The sequence below is a fragment of the Hypomesus transpacificus genome, chromosome 10 (assembly GCF_021917145.1).
Source record: "Hypomesus transpacificus isolate Combined female chromosome 10, fHypTra1, whole genome shotgun sequence".
NCBI classification, from domain to species: domain Eukaryota; kingdom Metazoa; phylum Chordata; class Actinopteri; order Osmeriformes; family Osmeridae; genus Hypomesus; species Hypomesus transpacificus.
In genome coordinates, this window is record NC_061069.1 from 9,266,857 (window position 1) to 9,286,796 (window position 19,940).

General features: G+C 44.1%; 2 protein-coding genes across 2 annotated transcripts in view; both read left to right on the top strand.

Annotated features, from left to right (window-relative positions):
- The first annotated feature begins 320 nt into the window (after window positions 1-320).
- Window positions 321-17,163, top strand: cdh12a (cadherin 12, type 2a (N-cadherin 2)). The gene is given in 13 exon segments (XM_047027610.1): window positions 321-378; window positions 381-583; window positions 4,517-4,698; window positions 4,867-4,979; window positions 5,668-5,787; window positions 6,729-6,896; window positions 7,647-7,834; window positions 10,585-10,838; window positions 11,880-12,016; window positions 12,870-12,991; window positions 13,241-13,355; window positions 14,806-15,057; window positions 16,539-17,163. Coding segments are annotated over 13 exon segments (2,463 nt in total). The 3' UTR covers window positions 17,090-17,163.
- A 1,651-nt stretch (window positions 17,164-18,814) lies between these two features.
- Window positions 18,815-19,940, top strand: part of cdh18a (cadherin 18, type 2a) — a 34,627-nt gene continuing 33,501 nt past the window's right edge. Inside the window, exon 1 of the mRNA XM_047028541.1 lies at window positions 18,815-19,266. The gene's annotated coding sequence lies outside the window, so the exon portion shown is untranslated. The remainder of the gene's footprint in view (window positions 19,267-19,940) is intronic.

Genomic DNA, 19,940 nt, shown 5'->3' on the forward strand with positions numbered 1-19,940 from the left:
CCAGCTGTTCAGATCATACAGGCTTTTTGGAGCTAAACCAACTATCTTTTTGGGATCTTCAGCAAGCCGGATCTTCTATCTACAACTCAAGACCTCTTTCATCTCACTGGGAGTTCCCAGATATCTGGGATACCCCCTGATGAGGGCTGTTCAACAGAATAAACACCGGATCTTACAGGACGAGCCTTATCCCTCTGGGACCTGCTTGTTCCCATTGAAAGACTGATCTGAGAACAGCTCCTGCGGTCGAAACATTCAGGGTTCTCCTGGAGTTCACTACAGACCCATCCATCCAACCTCTGTACAGACCCTCCTCCCCAATGCTCACGAAGAGCAGCCTGCTGCTGCTCTTCTGCTTTCTCCTCGACCAGGGAGTCCTGCCCGCCTTCCAGTCCCAGAGAATGGGCGGGGACCGTCTGGGTCAGACAGCACTCGACACAGAGGAGGAGCTGGACTAAGAGGTAGGGCAGGATGGAGGATGCAGAAGGGCTCGGGGGTTCAGAGGGTGAAGAGAGGATGGGTGTGGAACCAGTTCTTTGTTCTGGAGGAATACATGGGCTCTGAACCACAGTACATTGGCAAGGTAAGATGTTCTGCAGAGCTTCCATGCGATTTAACATGACATAGCTTTAGAATGTCTGGAAGATGTACTGAAGAAGGGGCCAAAAGGCAAAGTAAGCAGAGGGGATGGATTGATCCAAAAGCCATGGAATTACAATTTTCTACAGACCATTCTTGGGTTAGGTATTAAAGGAGTATGCATAAAAGATGTGAAGGATAAAATGCATAAAATGGTGAGGAGTTCATCCTTTAAAAAAGTGAAAACAACCTTTCTTTGACTTCTTCCTCGGTCTATTGATCACAGCTTAGGTTCAGAGGTCACCCTGAGGAGGACTTCAAAGGCTCTCTGCTTTGTATAAAGCCTCTATCCCCTGTATCAAGAATGAATTGGTGTTTTCAGTAATGAACTCATCATTGAAAGAAGGCAATTGCAGTGATTGTGACATCAAAGCTCAATGTCTGCTGCAGAATGACTTCCGACGGGGCAATGAAACATACATTCTGCACCTGACGCAACACTTTGCTGCTCTACAGGGACCTAGGTGGGATGGTTCTTTCCGATTCACTGCATCAATACGGAGAGAGATGAGGAGAAAGTGTCAGAAAGCTTACTGCAAAGTCAGGATTCACATGGTCTCCTGTGAGAGAGGCTGGCTGGTCTGTGTGACCGTTTCCCTGATGGTGCCAAGTCAATCACTGGTTGTGAGCCATACGCATGGCAGATGTCAGCCGTTGGCTGAGAGATGAGGGCCACTCACCTCCCATACACACATTGACAGATACTTTGGCTGGGCGATGCTAATACCCTGTGATTCAGAGAGAGTGAGAGAGATGGGGAAAGGGAGAGAAAGAGAGAGAGAGAGACAGAGAGAGAGAGAGAGAGAGAGAGAGAGAGAGAGAGAGGATAATAGGAAAATAGGAAAATAGGAAAAAAGAAAGAAAAAGAGACAAAAGAGAGAAGGAGAAAAAGAGGAGACTTTTTTTTTTTAAGTGGAGAGGTGCCAGGATGGAACCTTGCCCATAGAGTAGCTACTGATTAATCTGCTGTTACTAATGCAGGGAGTGTGAAGGATCAGGCCTTGATTATCACTTGGTGGATAGTGGGGGGTGGAGGTTTGGAAAAGCTAACACAGAGAGAAATCTGGCACCAAGGACTGTGACCTTAGGTCATGGAATCCCTCTTAGAGCTAACTGACTGTTAGCTTGCAAGCTGGTCGGTCTACAGCAAGCTCGGCCATTAGCTGCTATAGTAGTATCAGTCACAGTGTACGTAGTGGTATCAATTGCAATGGCAAGCATAAGGTGATTTTTTATGCACAGCTTTCAAGGTTATTTGTTTTGATTTTAACTTAATTGTTGTTATTATTAGTTATGTTATCAAGGTTCCAACCTTTGGTGCAGTCAACTTCTATTCATTACTGATAACTGCTTACTGATAAACTAAAAACTTATATTTGGAATCAAGTTAAAACCTGTAAGATTTGGGGCTTTACAAACTGTTGGCATAGTTCAGCAGGGAACACTAAATGTGGTGAAAATATTTACCAAAAGTTTTGATACCATCGAATCTTGAAGTGTCTAAACCCATGAAACATTAAGGGACAGCAGAGAACAGAACACAAGCCCAATATCCTCGTGAATTGGATCAGATTTCTTTCAAGCCAACTGCATTTTATCTTCCATGACCTTGCACACCTTAACAAAAATATTTGGAGAAGAAATGGTCACTGCACCATGACTCATTAGCCACACATGAATGCTCTATTTGGCTTTCACCATGAATTATTAATTTGGAAATGTACTGTCTGAAGACCCAGATGGACAGCTGTGAAAGTCACACAGCAACAATTTAACTCTGCTTACCACCACAAGAAAAGTAATTCAGCATCTATGGGGAGTTGCCATGCCCATTAATAGTCAGTACAATTCTCCAGTCAACCATTGTCTCTACCACATTCTGGATTCACGCAAACAATAATTGTCCAGCCTTTAAATTCCAGCCAATAATTAATGATGTATACTTTGAAAGGATAGACTGCAAAGACAACAGGCCAGGGTAGAGTGGAACGTTGCAAAGTATGACTCAATTTTGCCGAAGAATTGAAGCCCAGCTCCTGCAGCATCATTTCTGGCTCGGAGTCAGGAAGGAGAGCGTGAACTTTAACATTGTCTCTTCACACCGTCCACTGTGAATGTTGCAATAATGCATCACCTACTGTACCTGCTGTCGTCATTTGTTTCAATCAGGTCCAGAAGGAAGCACACTTTTCATGCCCTTTAGAGAGAATGGATCATCATGCTAGACCCATTAGCCATGTCTATGACCTTTACAGACACATTGGTGTGTCTTGGGGGAGCTAGTCTACATGATAGGATGCCAGAATGATTTCATTTATTCCCCCAAATGCTGGACAGTTCTCAGGTCATAAGTAATATTGGAGTTGCACACTCTCTTTTTCTCACTCTCTTTCACATACACATAAACACACACAAACACACACACACACACACATACATTATTCGCATAAACACCTTTGACTAAATCCTATTGTCAAATGGTTAACCTGAGGTGAATGACCTGGCAAACAATCTCAGACGCAATACAATATTTTATACAGTATATTTCCCTATCCGATTAAATTAAATCACATTTTCTTCACTGGCATTTTACTGTAGACAAATAAACCATAATCTCCTAAAAGGGTTTTTATGGTATCAGTCTCTGTGATGTTATCTGTGCCGTGGCTGGTTTATGTTGTGGTTAATGGATTACCAGGAAGTTAATACCTGACCCCTGCCACCCATCCTAAGTAATGAATCGCTTCATGTGATAGGCCACAGAGAGCTGATGTCATTTCCTTCTTACAGTAATTAACTGTGTGGTACAGGGCCCTCTGGGGTCAAATGTGTTCCTCGTGACCCTGGAAAAGGGTTTTGATTCTAAACATATTATCTGTGAACTACAGCGTCACTATAACAATTCTAACCCATAATAGAATGCTAACACAAACGTTTTGGTATTAATTTTTTCATTGAATAATTATTTATCTTTTTCCAAAATACAACTGAATCTGTTTTGCTGGCTTCCACGTATCAGGGGTTATGTACAGGGAAATCAAATGATGTAATTAAACTCTAAAGCTCTGTACAGCTCAGTAGAAGCTTCATGACCTCAGTCAGATTATGTTTATGTTACGGTAAATTCTGCTAAAAGAGTATTATTCACAGTGAATCGACTGAAATAGACATGAACATGGAAGAGTGGCATCTAGATGTTGAATAAACCATTGACAAGCAAAGCATGCTCAATTTAGTGCATGACGTACATATTACTTTTTTATTACTAGTCTGTGTATCCTTACATAACTAAGATTGACAAATGCTGCCCTGACACAAAGCTATAAAGCTTTGTTATATTGCATAACAGTGACAGAACAAACTGCCTACATATTATCATTCAAATGTTTACTGTATGATTTGCCTCCACTACATTACAAAACTTCCCAATAATAATTTAACAATGTTATTGTTTTTATCCAGTGCCTGTGCTAAACTAAAAACAAAACGTACATATTTTTTGTATTTGCTGTATTATGAAACGCTCATGTTTGTCAGTCCATTTCCTATTTGAATTGGGAAGATAGCCTTACTGTGAGTTGAGACATGTGCACATAAAAAGGCTTACTTTGAACCTGCAATGCATGGGTTCAAAGGTAAGAGCTGCTTTAAACCTGCCTTTCAGTTTTTTCCTAAATACTTAATAGGACTGGTCATGATGTATGTACAGTACAAACTGATCATACAGTTGACACATTTGTCAATTGCACTTACGTAATAGGTATGTTATGTTTTGTACGCTAACCAACCAAATCAGTCAATACTGGATATCCATGCACTCGTGACGCATAGTTGTCTTGACTGCCCCCCTCTTGACCAACCCTGCGTTCCTCCTCAGCTCCACACGGACCTGGACAGGGGGGACAGTGAGGTGAAGTACACTCTGTCAGGAGAGGGAGCTGGCTCCATCTTCACCATAGACCAGACCACAGGAGACATCCACGCTCTGGTGGGTCTGGACCGGGAGGAGAAGTCCTACTACACTCTCCGAGCCCAGGCTGTGGACCTGCTCTCTGGCAGGTCAGAACACAAACTGGATACCCAGAACTCACAAACCATGCAGGACAGGTTCTCCGAAAAGCCCTTTGTGTGTGTTATTTGGAGTGCAAATGAGGGTTTATTGATAAATTCATGGTTGGCTGAGAAAACAAGATATGACAGTTTGATTAATCGTTTAATTAATTGCAGACCATTGGAGCCGGAGTCAGAGTTTATCATCAAGGTCCAGGACATAAACGACAGTGAGCCCCGGTTCCTTGAGGGCCCCTATACAGCCAACGTCCCTGAGATGTCTCCTGCAGGTATTACCTTGCAATAAAACACCAATAGAATCACTTTACCCTGGAGGTGAGACAGGTACCAGTATACCTTCACTATACCCTGGAAGTGAAATAGGTTACCCTTTTACCTTCCCCATACCCTGGAGGTCAGAGTGTGGGTTGTGGTTCAATAAGACAGTGGGTAGACCGAGATGAGCTCTGAAAATCTATTTTCCAAACAGGTTTCCTGAGGTTCATAATCTCAGGATGTGAGAGCAGAACAAACTGTTTCTTCCAGACATTGATCACACCTTCTCAGTTTGCCAGCTAACTGCTTCCCGTGTAGCCACATGATCAAGTCTTGCAGTATGTCCTGATATTCTCAAAGTCAGGATATGCCAGTTGGGAGGCTCTTCAGCACAGTAGACTGGTTTTTGACGTGTATTTTGGGCAATCTCAGCCCGCTGGGCCATCTGCCGGTTGATTACTTGGAGTTTATTTAACAGTTAGGTCCAAACTCTCTAATCTCTTAATACTCCTCCAGAACACAGAATGGACAAAAATACTTCTGTCTTTGTTTTTCACACAAACTATATAGGTGTAAATGTAGGGGAGCTATTGTGATTCAGACATTTATGTACACATTTATGTAAAAATGCTTTTTAACTTAATTACTTCAGTTTTCAATGCTCCAAATAGTTTAACTGTTTGCTGTGTTTGTATTTTGCAGGGACGTATGTAACCCAGGTGACAGCCACAGATGCAGATGACCCCACCTATGGGAACAGCGCTAAGATCGTCTACAGCATCCTGCAGGGACAGCCTTACTTCTCTGTGGACTCAAAAACGGGTACGTTTACTCCAATCTCACTGGCACATCCTCAAGTTAAACAATGCATACATCCCCAAACAGCATCAAAGTCAATGCAATGTTAATTGTTGTTATTTATATACTGAAGAAAGTCCTAAGTGAACATTTTTCTGAGATTTTTTTGGGGGTCAGTAAGTGATTGGTTGCTGTGTTTACCAAATGGTTTGAAAGCTTCTCCCTTTCTCCCCTCCTTGCCACTGGCAATGTATGACCTGCCAGTATCTTGCAGACTCAGTCCTGATCAAACGCTATCCGCACAGGGAGAGGCAACATGGGGCCTGATTAGTCTTTAGCTCCAAGTCAAAGGTCTTCCTTTTATGACATCTTACACAGATGTGTAATGCGGGGCTTAATGAATTCAGGGATCTGAACGCACCTATCCTTCTATCCCCTGGAGCAACATCAAAGAGAAAACATTCTCTACTAAAGTCACCACTCATCGTTTTTCTATCTTTTCTTTCTTCTTCTCCACCCTCTCTCTCTCTCTCTCTCTCTCTCTCTCTCTCTCTCTCGCTCGCTCGCTCTCACACTTTCTCTAATCACCACCCACTACATCGCTCTCCCTCTCTCTCTCTGTTTCTCGTTCTCTCTTTCTGCACTTATTCTAATCCCCATTCTCTCCCCCTCTCTCTCTCTCTCTCTCTCTCTCTCTCTCTCTCTCTCTCTCTCTCTCTCTCTCTCTCTGTCTCTCTCTCTCTCTCTCTCTCTCTCTCTCTCTCTCTCTCTCTCTCTCTCTCTCTCTCTCTCTCTGTCTCTCTCTCTCTCTCTCTCTCTCTCTCTCTCTCTCTCTCTCTCTCTCTCTCTCTCTCTCTCTCTCTCTCTCTCTCTCTGTCTCTCTCAAACTTTCTCTCACCATCAACTCCCTCCCTCCTCCCCACCCCCTCCTTCCCTCCACCTCCTCCTCCCTGCCTGTCCTCCAGGAGTGATCAGGACAGCCCTGCCCAACATGGACAGAGAGGTGAGGGAGGTGTACCAGGTGTTGCTTCAGGCCAAGGACATGGGTGGTCAGCTCGGGGGTCTGGCTGGGACCACCACCATCAACATCACCCTCAGCGACGTCAATGACAACCCACCAAGGTTTTCCAAAAGTGTGACACGTTCCCTTAAACATCTTCTGTACTATTAGCATTACTAATGCTTATGAGAGGGGGATGTGGCTAAATTACAGTAACCAGACAAGAGAATTGGTGTTATCAATTATCTTTTTGTCTTTGATTACATACTGTTTCACTGTAACGTCATACTGTGAATCCTCTGGTGTTTTTGAGAAAAGTGTTTCCACAAAAGTGCATGGGGACATCTTTGATCTCTGCCTCATCACTGTTAATGGATTGTTTCTTTGGAGGAGAGTGAAGTAGAGTGAGCCTTGATCTCACAGTTGTCTTTTCAAATCGTCTATAATGAGGTTCCACATATTTCAAGGAAAACCAATATCAAATATTACCAGTTTGGAGAAATTCATAATTGGATTCCAAGGGGTGCACCATTACAGTAAAGAGATAGTACACTTTAAAATCCGAGTTGGTGTTTGTCAGATGTTTAAAACCTTATGGTAAAAGGTTAAAAAGTACCAGTTGATATTAAGTTAAATATCGATCTGTGTTTAATTTACCTTGCCAAGCTTTTTGTTAGCTTACATTCCAGGCAAACAAATGTTCAAGGATGTATAATAATGAGATGTCAGTGATTATTTCACTAATGCAATATAATAAAAAGTCAAAGGAAAACAAAAACATAGCACGTCTCAGAATAATGTGAGAGTAGGAAGTCCGGGTTGTCCAAAAGAAAAAGAAAAAAACAGCCAATAGGCCAATCTTTTTTGTTTCACGTGGCTCCAGGTATTTTTCACCTGCGCATCCCAGAGTCCTCAACCGTGGGGTCAGCGGTGGGGCGGATCCGAGCTCATGACCTGGACGCAGGAAGGAACGCCTTGGTGGAATACTCTATTGTGCCTGGAGACGAGGGGAACATGTTTGACATCACATCCAACGGACACAGTCAGGAAGGGATCATAGTCCTCAAGAAGGTAGGTTTCCATGACTTAACTCTGCATAGGAAAAAGGAACAAAACAGCTGGAAAGTTTCTGTTCACTGTTGTCCTATTTCTGCATACACACACTCAGAGTATAATTTAGCAGTGGGTTGTTTGGAAAACCCTGTATCTCAGATGTTTATCAAAGGAGAGGAAATTGAAAGTACTTGTGTTGAATCACTGCAGCAAGCAAGGTTGCACATCAGTCCTCCATAGCCACTCATTATTCCAAAACACACCAACATGAACAGAAAGAAGTCTTCAAAATCACTTGCTCTCGGGACACTTCCGGGTGCCTTTTCTGCTTTGTTTCTTTATTTCGTGTTATTCAATTTTTAAGAATAAAGTGTCCAGTTTCCTTTTAAAAAAATGTTTTAAACACAAAATGGATAAAAGAAAGAGTCTGTGGCGGTTGGAAAACTGAGTGGAAGACAGGATGTGAAAGATATATGTTACAAGACAGCCCTCAGAAGTGCTCTCCAAAGGTCCCCCTTTAAATGCATGTGTCCTTGTCGCGGCACACAGTCCCACTAACTGTCTCGCTGAAAGCTTGCAAAACTACTGTGAGTGCCACTTTGTAGAAGATTGATACTTTTTATAGAAGAGGAGAGGTGCGCAAAAAAATATTGTGAGGAATGGAATTGAGACATACAACAAAGGTTCCCATGCAGTAAATTGTTTTGACTGGCCTCTATTAATATAAATAAATGTATTTACTTTAGATTCGGTTTTTCAGTTTTATGCAAAGCACAAAAACATACAATACATTGTCTGTCAAGATGCATCCATTAAGCATCTATTGTTTTGTGTAAAAACACACGCACTCAGACCACTATCACATAATTGAAGTCTCAATTTTAGTTATTGTTAAATATGATCTTTGTCATGTTTATGACATTTTCATTGTTTTCTCCTCTTAAGGTACTGTATCTCAAAGATAAATCTGAAGCCCTAGATACACACGTTGGACTATAGCTGTCATATGTCCATATGCCTTTAATCTCTCCTCACTGTGCTGAAGTCAGCATTATGGGGAGGAATCCTCTAGATGTCCCAAGCTTTTCCTGACGCAGAACAATTTGTGAGCATGTGTGTATGTGTCATAAACTGTGACGCATCTTAACAGATTTTCAGGAAGACCAGGTGGTATCCGTAGACAATATGGACATTTACACACGCACGCACTCATACATTGTGCATACACACACACATACACATGTACAGTGCTTTATCCATGCCAAACCAATCCATCAGTAAAGGTACTCTTTTGGCTCCAGGGCTGACAATGTGATCAAAATGAACCACGGCCGAAACTGGAGATTGAACAAAGAAAGAGGCTCATTATTACAAAGAAAACAGCCACAAGTTCAGGCCAGGGTTGAGGTGAGACAAAGACTCATGGTCTTACCACAGTGGCACAGGGAGGTGTTCTGCACTGTACTGTATAGTAACCTACAGTGCCACTGTTTGTGATAAGAGGATTCGAGAGAGTGATGGGTTCAGGAGATAATCGGCTCCGTCAAAATAACAGATTAGAGTCAAGTGATAGGTTATCGATCTATGGATTTAGGAGGGACACTTCATTGAAGGAGTATAGGATTATATATAGAGTTGTAGTAGTGATTGCTTTTTGTCAATGGGAGGTTGTTAGTTATGTGTTTTAAAGGAGTGTCTTAGTCAAATGGTGCATCTTTCTTTCACAGTCCCATGATTTTTACGATGCAAAATACGTGCGTTGAAAAAATGTGGCTGCCAATGTCATTCCATAAAACACAGTTTAGGGCCCCCGAGAGGGATCTATATAACTCATACATAAGCATTGTATCCTTTATATTCCTAACCAGACTCAACAATCTGATCTGAGTGTGTCAATGTGTGTGTATGCTTGCTTGAGAGAGAAGACAGAGTGTGTGTGTGTGTGTGTATGCGCTGGTGCTGACAGTGTGAACTGCTTTGCTGTCAACATTACACATTTACCGTCTGTGCTCATGTCAGTTTACCACAAAGTACACAGTCAAGTTGGATGGCAGAGAAAGCTATTCAAACGAACTGAAAACATCGGAAATCTAAACAAACACACAGTAAAAGTCTTAAACTACTCAAATGACAGACCTTAAGACCTGGGAACGTGTACAGTACAAAAACCTTTGATTCACATAGATGGCATCTTTTGGAGATATGGTGTATAATCCAACTGTAACCACTACAAGTAATCCATCTGTTTTCCACATACGGCATGTATCCCTCTCTGTTCATTTCTCTCTCAAAAAAAAAGATCTTGCACACCTGCACACTCACATGCAGGCACACAGATTTTAGACGCATGTATGCACACACAAACACCAACACACACACCAACACACACACAACAACACACTTCAGAGAGATCTGATTAGATGTGATAGTGTTTGTCTGGTAATTATCTGACAGTAATCCAACCTGTGGCTGACCTCTGTCAGTTGTTTCTCCATTGTTCACTTGTCCTCTCATTTCCCCCCTTGTTTTCTCAATTTCTTATTCTCTCTCTCTCTCTCTCTCTCTCTCTCTCTCCTCTCTCTCTCTCTCTCTCTCTCTCTCTCTCTCTCTCTCTCTCTCTCTCTCTGTCTCTCTCTCTCTCTCTCTCTCTCTCTCTCTCTCTCTCTCTCTCTCTCTCTCTCTCTCTCTCTCTGTCTCTCTCTCTCTCTCTCTCTCTCTCTCTCTCTCTGTCTCTCACTCTTGCTTTCCCTCTTCCACATCACATTAAGACTCTGGACTATGAGGCCAAGAAGTCCTACACCTTCAAGGTGGAGGGATCCAATGACCACCTGAACCCTCGCTACCTCCACCTCGGCCCCTTCAAGGACACCGCCACAGTGAAGGTTACCGTGCTGGACGTAGACGAGCCCCCTGTGTTCACCAAGACCTCCTACAGCATAGACGTGTACGAGGACACGCCCCCGGAGACTATCATTGGCTCGGTGACCGCCCAGGATCTGGACGCCAGTAGTAGCGCCGTGAGGTAAGAACAGTAAGAACATCTGTCTTGTGGTCTTTTGTTGCTCTTCCGGACTTTCTCACTTGCTGTTCATTAAATGTCTAATTACTTGAGCTTTTATAATGTCTGGTAGCTTATGTAAGCCTACATATTTTCCAAAAATTGATGTATGTTAATCATATATCATGACACAGCCTGTACGGAGAGGTAAATGGTCATACTTGATCTAATGTACTGTGTACAGTCAACTGCCAAAAATGGAATTAAAGTCCATTGTGCACCGTAGCAGGGTTTAAAGTATCAAACAATAGTCCAGCTACTTCTGCATAACTTGGGTGTCTAGAAAGCCTCTAAACCCTGCTGTCCACATGCATCAGCACCTCACAGTCACTGAAATGGAAAAGCAGTTTGACCTCCAGTGACTTGGTGATTCTAACCACCACAGGCACGCTTCCCTTTCCTCTTCAGAGGAACCTTGTGCTATCTTTAGTTCCTTTTTTGTCTTGAAACAATGTTGGCATGTCCACTCTGTTGATGCTGTCTAATGTTATCCCCTGTCACAGAAACACTTTGTGCTGCAGACCGCAAGTGTTGTTGCTCAGTTTTCTTTGTGTGTCTGTGAATATTTGATGGCTGGTGGCTCCATAAGAAGCTCGTTTTAAATCACCTTGCTTTAAAAGCATGGCTGTCTCTGGTATCAGCTGATGAATATTTTAAAAGACTTTGTTATTGTTCTTTGGGGGGTATGGAATCTTGTGTAAAACACGGTGGAATAAACCCCGAGCATGGTTATATTTGAGAGTGAACGCCTATTCAATTAACAAAAGCAAATGAAAACTTTCATGGTTGAAGTAGCCTTTAAATCTTTCATAAAAGGGATGCACTGTGAGTTGGTAAGCACATCTATTAAACATCAAGAGCGCTCTAACAAGTCTCGACAAGGCTTACAACGCAACCTGGTATCCACCATGTCAAAATATAGCATACTGTACAGCATATTGCATGAATGTTTTTTTTTTGTGACATCCACTGTGTCTAATTGATATTGATGGTGTGTGCCTACAGGTACTCCATTGAGTGGCAGCGAGATTCTGACAGTGGCTTTGACATTGACACTGTGGAGGGAACCATCTTTACCATTGACCTACTGGACAGAGAGAGTGTCACCCAGCACAACATAACTGTGGTGGCCACTAAAGTTAGTAAGTATGACGAAAGAGAAGTCTCATTTCTGTCATGTCCAGAAAATGTTGCCTATGCTCATCTGTTAAGGCCAGTTCTTTGCTAGTTGGCGCCATCTAGTGGAATTATCTGACTTTTGCATTTTTGCATCTATTTCATCCTCAAAAGTGGCATAACAATATTGCCTACATTTATGATTGATTGAAAACTGCTTTTCCAATAGCTATATACAGAACCATGTAATTTGGATGCTTATAAAACGGAATCTGCACGACTACAGTATCTTTCCAACAATCGGTATATCCAGTTCTAGTCTGTAGGGCGAGTGATAATATCTCATCAGAACGACTGAATCATATTGTTGAAAATAACAAAGGATATTCAACCATGCAAATCATTTTTTGAAATCACGTTTCTCTGACAAACAATATTGATACTTCATCACCTGCTGCGTCCTCATCAGTTAAAGCGGCACTAGGTCATATCAAATTAATTCAAAAATGAGAAACAGCGGCCCCGATTCTTGTCTGAAATTCCCTAATATTCTTTAATACTGTTAATTACGATGTTATAGCTTACATCAGTTAAGTGTATTGATTTACCAGCATAGATGGTTACTAGCATAAATGCTTGGACCTTTCCTGTCGTGTGCGCAGCAGTGTTGGAGTGTGTCCTTTAGTGTGGTACTGTGTGTGCTTTCTGCTGTCCTTTAGTGTGGTACTGTGTGTGCTTTCTGCTGTCCTTTAGTGTGGTACTGTGTGTGCTTTCTGCTGTCTTTTAGTGTGGTACTGTGTGCTTTCTGCTGTCTTTTAGTGTGGTACTGTGTGTGCTTTCTGCTGTCTTTTAGTGTGGTACTGTGTGTGCTTTCTGCAGACAACCCTCTCTTGACCACCAAGGTGACGGTCACTGTCAATGTGCTGGATGTCAACGAGTTCCCTCCTGAATTGGCCATACCCTTCGACACCTTTGTCTGTGAAAACACCCAAGTAGGGCAGGCAAGTGCTGTTCCACTGCATTGTAGCTGCAGAGGGTGTGTGTGTGTACGAATGCCTGTGACAAAGAAAACCAGAGAGAAAAAAAAAAAAAGATATATACATAAAGAGAGAAAGAGCAATGTGAATTTAATGATTGGAGTGAGTTGAATGAAGTGGTTGATGACTGAGAGAGTGACTGACTGATCGATTGATCCATCACGGCTGTCGAAGCCTCTCTGAGTGTCCCTGTGTTGTCCACGGGTGCTGTAGGTGATCCAGATCATCAAAGCCATGGACAAGGACCTGCCTCCGGTTGGACAGAGGTTCTTTTTCAAGTCCCTTCGAGAGACGAGGAACAGGAACTTCACAATTCGAGACTTCGGAAGTAAGACATGTTGTTAGAGTGGTAGAGAGGGGAGGGGAGACAAGGAGAGTTACAAGATGAGTTAGAGACCAGAGTTAGAACTGTAAAATGGGGAGTGACATAAAGACATACAGTTAGAATGGCAGATATGGAAAGAAAAATTCAAATGAAAAGACATGGGTGGTGTATTGTTGACGGATTTATCCTTAGAGGGTATTTGCATGCAGTGACACATCTGGGCGTCAACAGTATTGTCAATGACTGCAATGTGAAGTACAATTCAAGACAATGCGAACTAAGCTGCTAATGTTTCACAGCCAGCGAGCTACGGCCAGCGCATTCAAAGCCCTATACAGATAGCTTAGTCTATAATTCTGTGTTGTGACTCACTTGGCATAGCTCTAGCCTCCAAAAATATCTACAGTACATTGACAATGAATTGTTCTCAGTGAACACACATTGTGCCTATCCAGTCTTTTTCTCCATGGGCCTGTATTCTACAGTCTACGTGCCCTTGCACACGTAGTATAATATAAAGATATTATCTCTACCTCTGCTACCTCTCTCTCGCTATAGCTGCTGCTGTTTCTGTCCCTGATCTGCCTCTGTTGCTACCTCTCTTCGTCTGCTGCCTCTACCTACGTGTCTGCTTCCTACCTTCATCTCTGCCCCTATCTCTCGCTCCGCCACATCGGTTTTTACCTCTGCAACTGCACCATGTTCCTCTATCTGTCTGTACCGTACCCCTCCTCTGCCTCTGCCTCGGTTACCTCCACCTCCCTATCTGCTCCCTCTGCCTCTGCCTCGGTTACCTCCACCTCCCTATCTGCTCCCTCTGCCTCTGCCTCGGTTACCTCCATCTCCCTATCTGCTCCCTCTGCCTCTGCCTCGGTTACCTCCACCTCCCTATCTGCTCCCTCTGCTTCTTTCATAAAAATAAAAAAAACTCTGCTACCTCTGTTTCTGCCTTTCAGCAGGTTAGCTTTAACGTCAGATCTGATTCACAGAGACAGGGCCGCGCTTAGCCGGCAGGATAGCAGGCTCAAGGTGCTCTAATGGCCTTGAGCTTGTCAGGGCCGATCTCTGTCCAGCCCAGCAGACACATACAACCCAGTGTGACAGACAGGCAGCCTGCACTCCCTGGAGGAGGGAGATGGATGCAGACACAGACACCCTATAGGCAGAATCCATGTGTGTCTCTGCCTAGCTCTCCACCGTGGCACACTGCACTGTACATCCTCTCTGCACTGTTGGTATTGTGCATACTGCCATATTCCATCGAGTTAGTGCTGAACATCTGCCCCTGCTGGTTTGAGCTTGTTTTAAAAAGCCATTTTGGGGAGAAACGTGTCAGGGATGAGATCCCTTAACAACTATGCACGCAGAGAAAGTCATTTCCCTAAATATCAAGTGTCATGTGCACCATTAAAACCCCACGCTTCATATTCACCTCCGCCGTTTGGTCTCCCAGACAACACGGCCGGCGTGGTGACGCGCCGTGCGGGCTTCCAGAGGCGTGTCCAAAACGTGCACCACCTGCCGGTGGTGGTGGAAGACAGCGGCTACCCCGCCCAGAGCAGCACGGCCACCCTGACCATCCGCGTGTGCGCCTGCGAGCCCGACGGCTCCCTCCTCTCCTGCACGGCCGAGGCCGTCTTCCTCCCCATGGGTCTGAGCACGGGGGCGGTGATGGCCGTCCTCCTCTGCATGGTCATACTGCTGGGTGAGTTCCACGGGGGGCCAGATGACCCCGGTCCTCCTGCCTGTGGGCCTCAGGACAGGGACGCACTGGGGGGACACGTTCCTGATTTCGATGATGGGGTGCACTTTAGCTCAATTAATAAATGCGGGCGTACCTGTTCTTACGTAATAACATGCCACGATTTCTCAGAGATAGCCACAACCTCAAGAGGCAACATACAGTTTTCATAAATCTGGTACTGTATCAACTCAACAGTAGGTGGCACTCACAGTCCAAGTTACGTAAGTAAGACTTACCATTAAAGGCAATATGACAGCCCTCAATACCCACAATGATCCTAGGTGCACGGTGGGAGGATTCCAGACTACTTATCTTTCCACTTCCTTCCTTTTTTGCTAGAGTATCATCTTTCACAGTTGCATAACAGAGATTCTCAACTATCCGTCTGCTTGCTTGCCTACCCTGTCTGTCTGTCTGTCTGTCCTGCCTGACAACCAGTCTGTCTGTCTGCCTGTCTGTCACTTGGAGGTGAGAAGGAGATGAAAGCACGATGAAGCAGTCTTTCATCCTGCTGCCTGAGTCCTGACTTAGTATAACAGACTGTGTGTTAGTGTGTGTGTGTGTGTGTGTGTGTGTGAGAGCGAGAGAGAGAGAGAGAGAGAGAGAGAGAGAGAGAGAGAAAGAAAGAAAGAAAGAGTAAAAGAAAGCCAGGGTAAGAGAGAGAGAGAGAGACAGAGACAGAGAGAGACAGAGAGAGACAGAGAGAGAGACAGAGAGAGGAGTAATTAATGAAAATGTTTGTGCTTTTGTGTTAGCATGCAGCTACTTCCTCTCTATGAGTGTTGACGTGTTTGCGTATGTGTTTGTGTGTGAATAGATACTATTATGAGTGAGACAATAGCTGTCAGAGTTTGCATGCATGCATGTGTGTGTAAGTATGTGTGTGTGTGTCAGTATGTGTGTCTGCTTGGTGGGTGTCTGACACAATGTGAGAAGTGGATCAGTGCTAGCCCTCAGGCTAGGATAGTTTGAACATGCCTGCTGTGAAGGAGAGCGTCTGAAGAACAGAAGAGATAAGCTGAGGACTCCTAACACCCCTCTGTGTCTCCTGCTCCTCCCTGGCGGCCCGGCGCTGGCAGCATGGCAGAGTGTCAGCCATGGGGAATACTTGACAGAGAATAGGACGGAATCGAGAGCATAGCTGTGTAACTGCACTCGTAATTGACAGTCTTCGTTAGTTAGGGAAGGTTCTAGGTAAAAGGCTGTTGTGGGACTGTGTTTCTTTGTGTGTTACTGTAATATGACATCAGTAATATGACTGTGTGTGTCTCTGTGTTACACTCGTTACAAGGCTGTGTTTGTCTGTGTGTTGGTAACTGGGCTGTGCATGTTTGTGTGTTACACTGGTAACAGGACCTTGCATGTTTATGTGCTACATTGGTAACAGGACTGTGCATGTTTGTATGTTACACTGGTAACAGGACTGTGTGTTTGTGTTACAGTGATGGCGGTTCTCTATGGCAGCTTGAGGCAACACAAGGAACGGGAGACTCTGATGTCATCAAAAGAGGACATCCGCGACAACGTGATCCACTACGACGACGAAGGGGGCGGGGAGGAGGACACGCACGCCTTTGACATGGGCACACTACGCAACACACACGTCGCCAAGGACAACGGCCTCCCGACCTTTTGTCGCCTTGACACCAGACCCGGAGGAGCAGACGAGGCCGAGGGTCCGAGTCACGGCGACAAGCTTGCCAACGGAGCCCCGCCTACTGGAAGCAGCGGCAACGCCGACATGGTCAGGGACTACATCGAACAACGCCTCGAGCAGACACACCTGGGTTACTCTGCCCCGCCTTACGATTCGCTGGCCACGTATGCGTATGAGGGGGAGGGCTCAACAGCAGAGTCACTGAGTTCCATTGAGTCGATGGCGGCAGACGATGGAGATCACTTCAAATCCCTGAATGACTTTGGGCCGCCCTTCAAGGATCTGGCTGGAATCCTGGACAAACTGGACCCTCACACAGACCCGGAGCAGAGCTGAACAACTAGGAGTGTGTTTGTGTGTGTGTATGTGTAGGTATACAGTGTGTGTGTGAGTGTGTAGGTGTGAATGTGCGTGTGTGTTTGTGTGTGTAGATATACAGTGTGTGTGTGTGTGTCTTAAGGGGTGTCAGAAATGTCATTCTCTGCGTTCTTACACTTTTATAGACTTCTGCCGTCTATGTGTTTGTTTTTCAAACCTGAGTGATTCTGAGTCTCCTGTTGGAATTAAAGCAAGCCTTTAAGCAGCTTGTATGATGGTTCTGTGTTTATTTGTTTGAAGTTAATCAAGGCTTCAAATAATGCCTCAGGAACTGTGCATATCCTCAAAAGTCAAAAGAGCCAGCATATGAATGCATTCTAATGAGAGGAATGTCAAACATAAAGTATCTTTCTTGCCATGCAGCCTCCCAACCAAATCCTTGAGTATTTTGTGAGAATTTAAAACTACAGGAAGCTACATGTTTCCCCCCTCCAGAACTGGCACTCAGAAGGAAATGTCAAATGAGTTTTAAATGCCATTGTCATTTTTTTCTTCATTTTGGGGCGGGTGTACAGTTTAGGCTTTCAGTAGATGTAATGAACTGTACTGTATGGACCAGACTAAGTCTATTGTCTATTCTACCTCTGGAAGAGAAAGGTCAATTTGGTGTCCTTGTCTGTTCTATTGGTTCATGGATTGATTGACCGAATTGTGCACATATGCATGCCAAATGACAGCTTCAACTGCTTCATACAGTATTCATTGTATGACTCAGGCTCTGTAGGCACAGCCTGTGAACTGCAACAAATCAACACCTTGATACTGTGTTGTGGAACTGTGATTAGATGAAGCAGATAGGGAGAAAAATACTATCTATATAAATATATATAAATATATATAAATCTATATACTGAGGTAGTCTTACATTCAAAGAGTAAATTAATGGAATATCCAACTAGAATGACAGAGTAGAACTCAGTGTCTGCCCTTGAAGAATCCTGTCTCCTTTCCTGATAATGTTGGTTGAACCAGGAAACTGGATTTGACCCCTCTAATGTGCTTTTGCATGCAATGGCAGAACACAGTGCGAGAATTAAAGTCCATTTTAACAGACAATTAAACAGTTCAACAGTATTTTGTTAATCCCGGAGACACGCCAAAATCAATCTCCCTACCTGCATCCAATCAATGCCTCCTTGAACCTTCGAGACTTAGCTTGATAGAAAATTGATTTTTACAGCTAGTTTGCCTGTACCTCACATGGGCTTGTGTGTAATGTTACACAGCGCTGGTGGTGGAGTTTGAAACCGTTTCTTTCGACAACAAAAAAATCCTCCCAGTGCCCATGGCTGTAATTGGTGTGCAGTAATCCTTAGAGTAGCACAGAAGCACTGGTACAGTGATGCAGCATGGGTGAGCTTCAGAATGAGAGAACGAGTGAAAGCTCAGTGATATCCTGGTTATTGATTGCCTGGTTAAATTGGAATCCACTCCCACAGTTTTCTGTCTGACCCAATTGATTGTGTTGGAGTAGAGTTGTGCAAGAGCAGAGTAGAGGCTGAATGTGTAAGTAATTGTGTGTGTGCATGTGTGTGCGTGATGTGAAGAAAGAGGTGGGGGGGGGAGAGGGATGGAGAGATATACAAAGAGAGACTGTAGCTATAGTGTGTGTGAGAGAGCAAGATAGAGAGAGTGTGAGTGTAAGGGAGATGGCACGAGTAGAGTGCACCCTGTGTGCGCGTGTGTGTGTGTGTGCGTGAGAGCGAGCGAGCGAGGGAGAGAGATGTAGGGGCAGGCATGTGTTTTCATCTCCTCGACTCCCCTCCGCCTCCGTGCTTCTGTTTGCTGTTTCTCAACAGCATCTGGGTTTTTTCTCTTTTTCATTCTTCCCATGTTGGACAGTTTTCCCTCGGAGCTGTTTGCCACGGTGTTCTGATGGGGACATTGCAAGCAGCTGGCTCTCTGGAGTGACTGGCGCCGAGGACTCACTTCCTCCTCTGACATCTGGGTTACCACGGCGCCCTGCCTCTCTCGGTCTCTCCCTCCGTCTCACACTCATTCAGTCACCTCCTCTGTCTCTACCTGCATCTCTGATTCGCTGTCTTTTGGAATCTGCCTGTGCCTCCTGGGGGGAGCTTTCACCTGAGCCATGAGCCTTTGAGCTGGAGCCCTGAGATCTGTCTGAAAACAAGCAGGTAGGTGGAATGCGGCTGTATGAATACTTCTGAGATTTCTGGCTGAGAGACCGTGTTGTTTTCGACTGTTTGTTATTGTTTTCTGAGAGAGAAATATTCCTGTTTTTTTGACAGAGGCATATCCGGTAAGGGGAATATTAACCTCATTAGGGAAGGATTTGGTAAGATGTTTATAATGAGATCTTTGGAGTACAGTAACTGCGGTGATGTGGCTGAGATAATCCACTCAGCATATAAGAACTGAACCAGTAAACATGTAGTAAAGCTGCCATCCAAACTGTCTGATTTAGAATTTTAGCATTGCTTGAATTGGAACAGAAAAAGCTACAAATGCTGCCTCTCAATTGCTGGCGGATGTGGAAGTGCAAGGAGAACACAACACTTGTGGTGTACAATATGTCCATTTTGCACACTCTTTTACATTAGTGCAGTGCAGTACCAGTAGAGTATATGCTTATCTTTAAAAAAGTTTGTAGTATGTAGATTAAGATAATTAAAAAGCAGCTCTGAGCTTGCAGGCCAGTGAGGTGAGGCAGACGGCTGATATCAAAAGAGAAGCTTGAAGGTGGGAACCAGATAGCTCACATCATTCATCTTCCCTTTGCATGGCTGAGTAACTTGCAAATGAGCTTTGAAGCTGCTTACACTTTTATAATTGTGATGCGTGTGAGGTG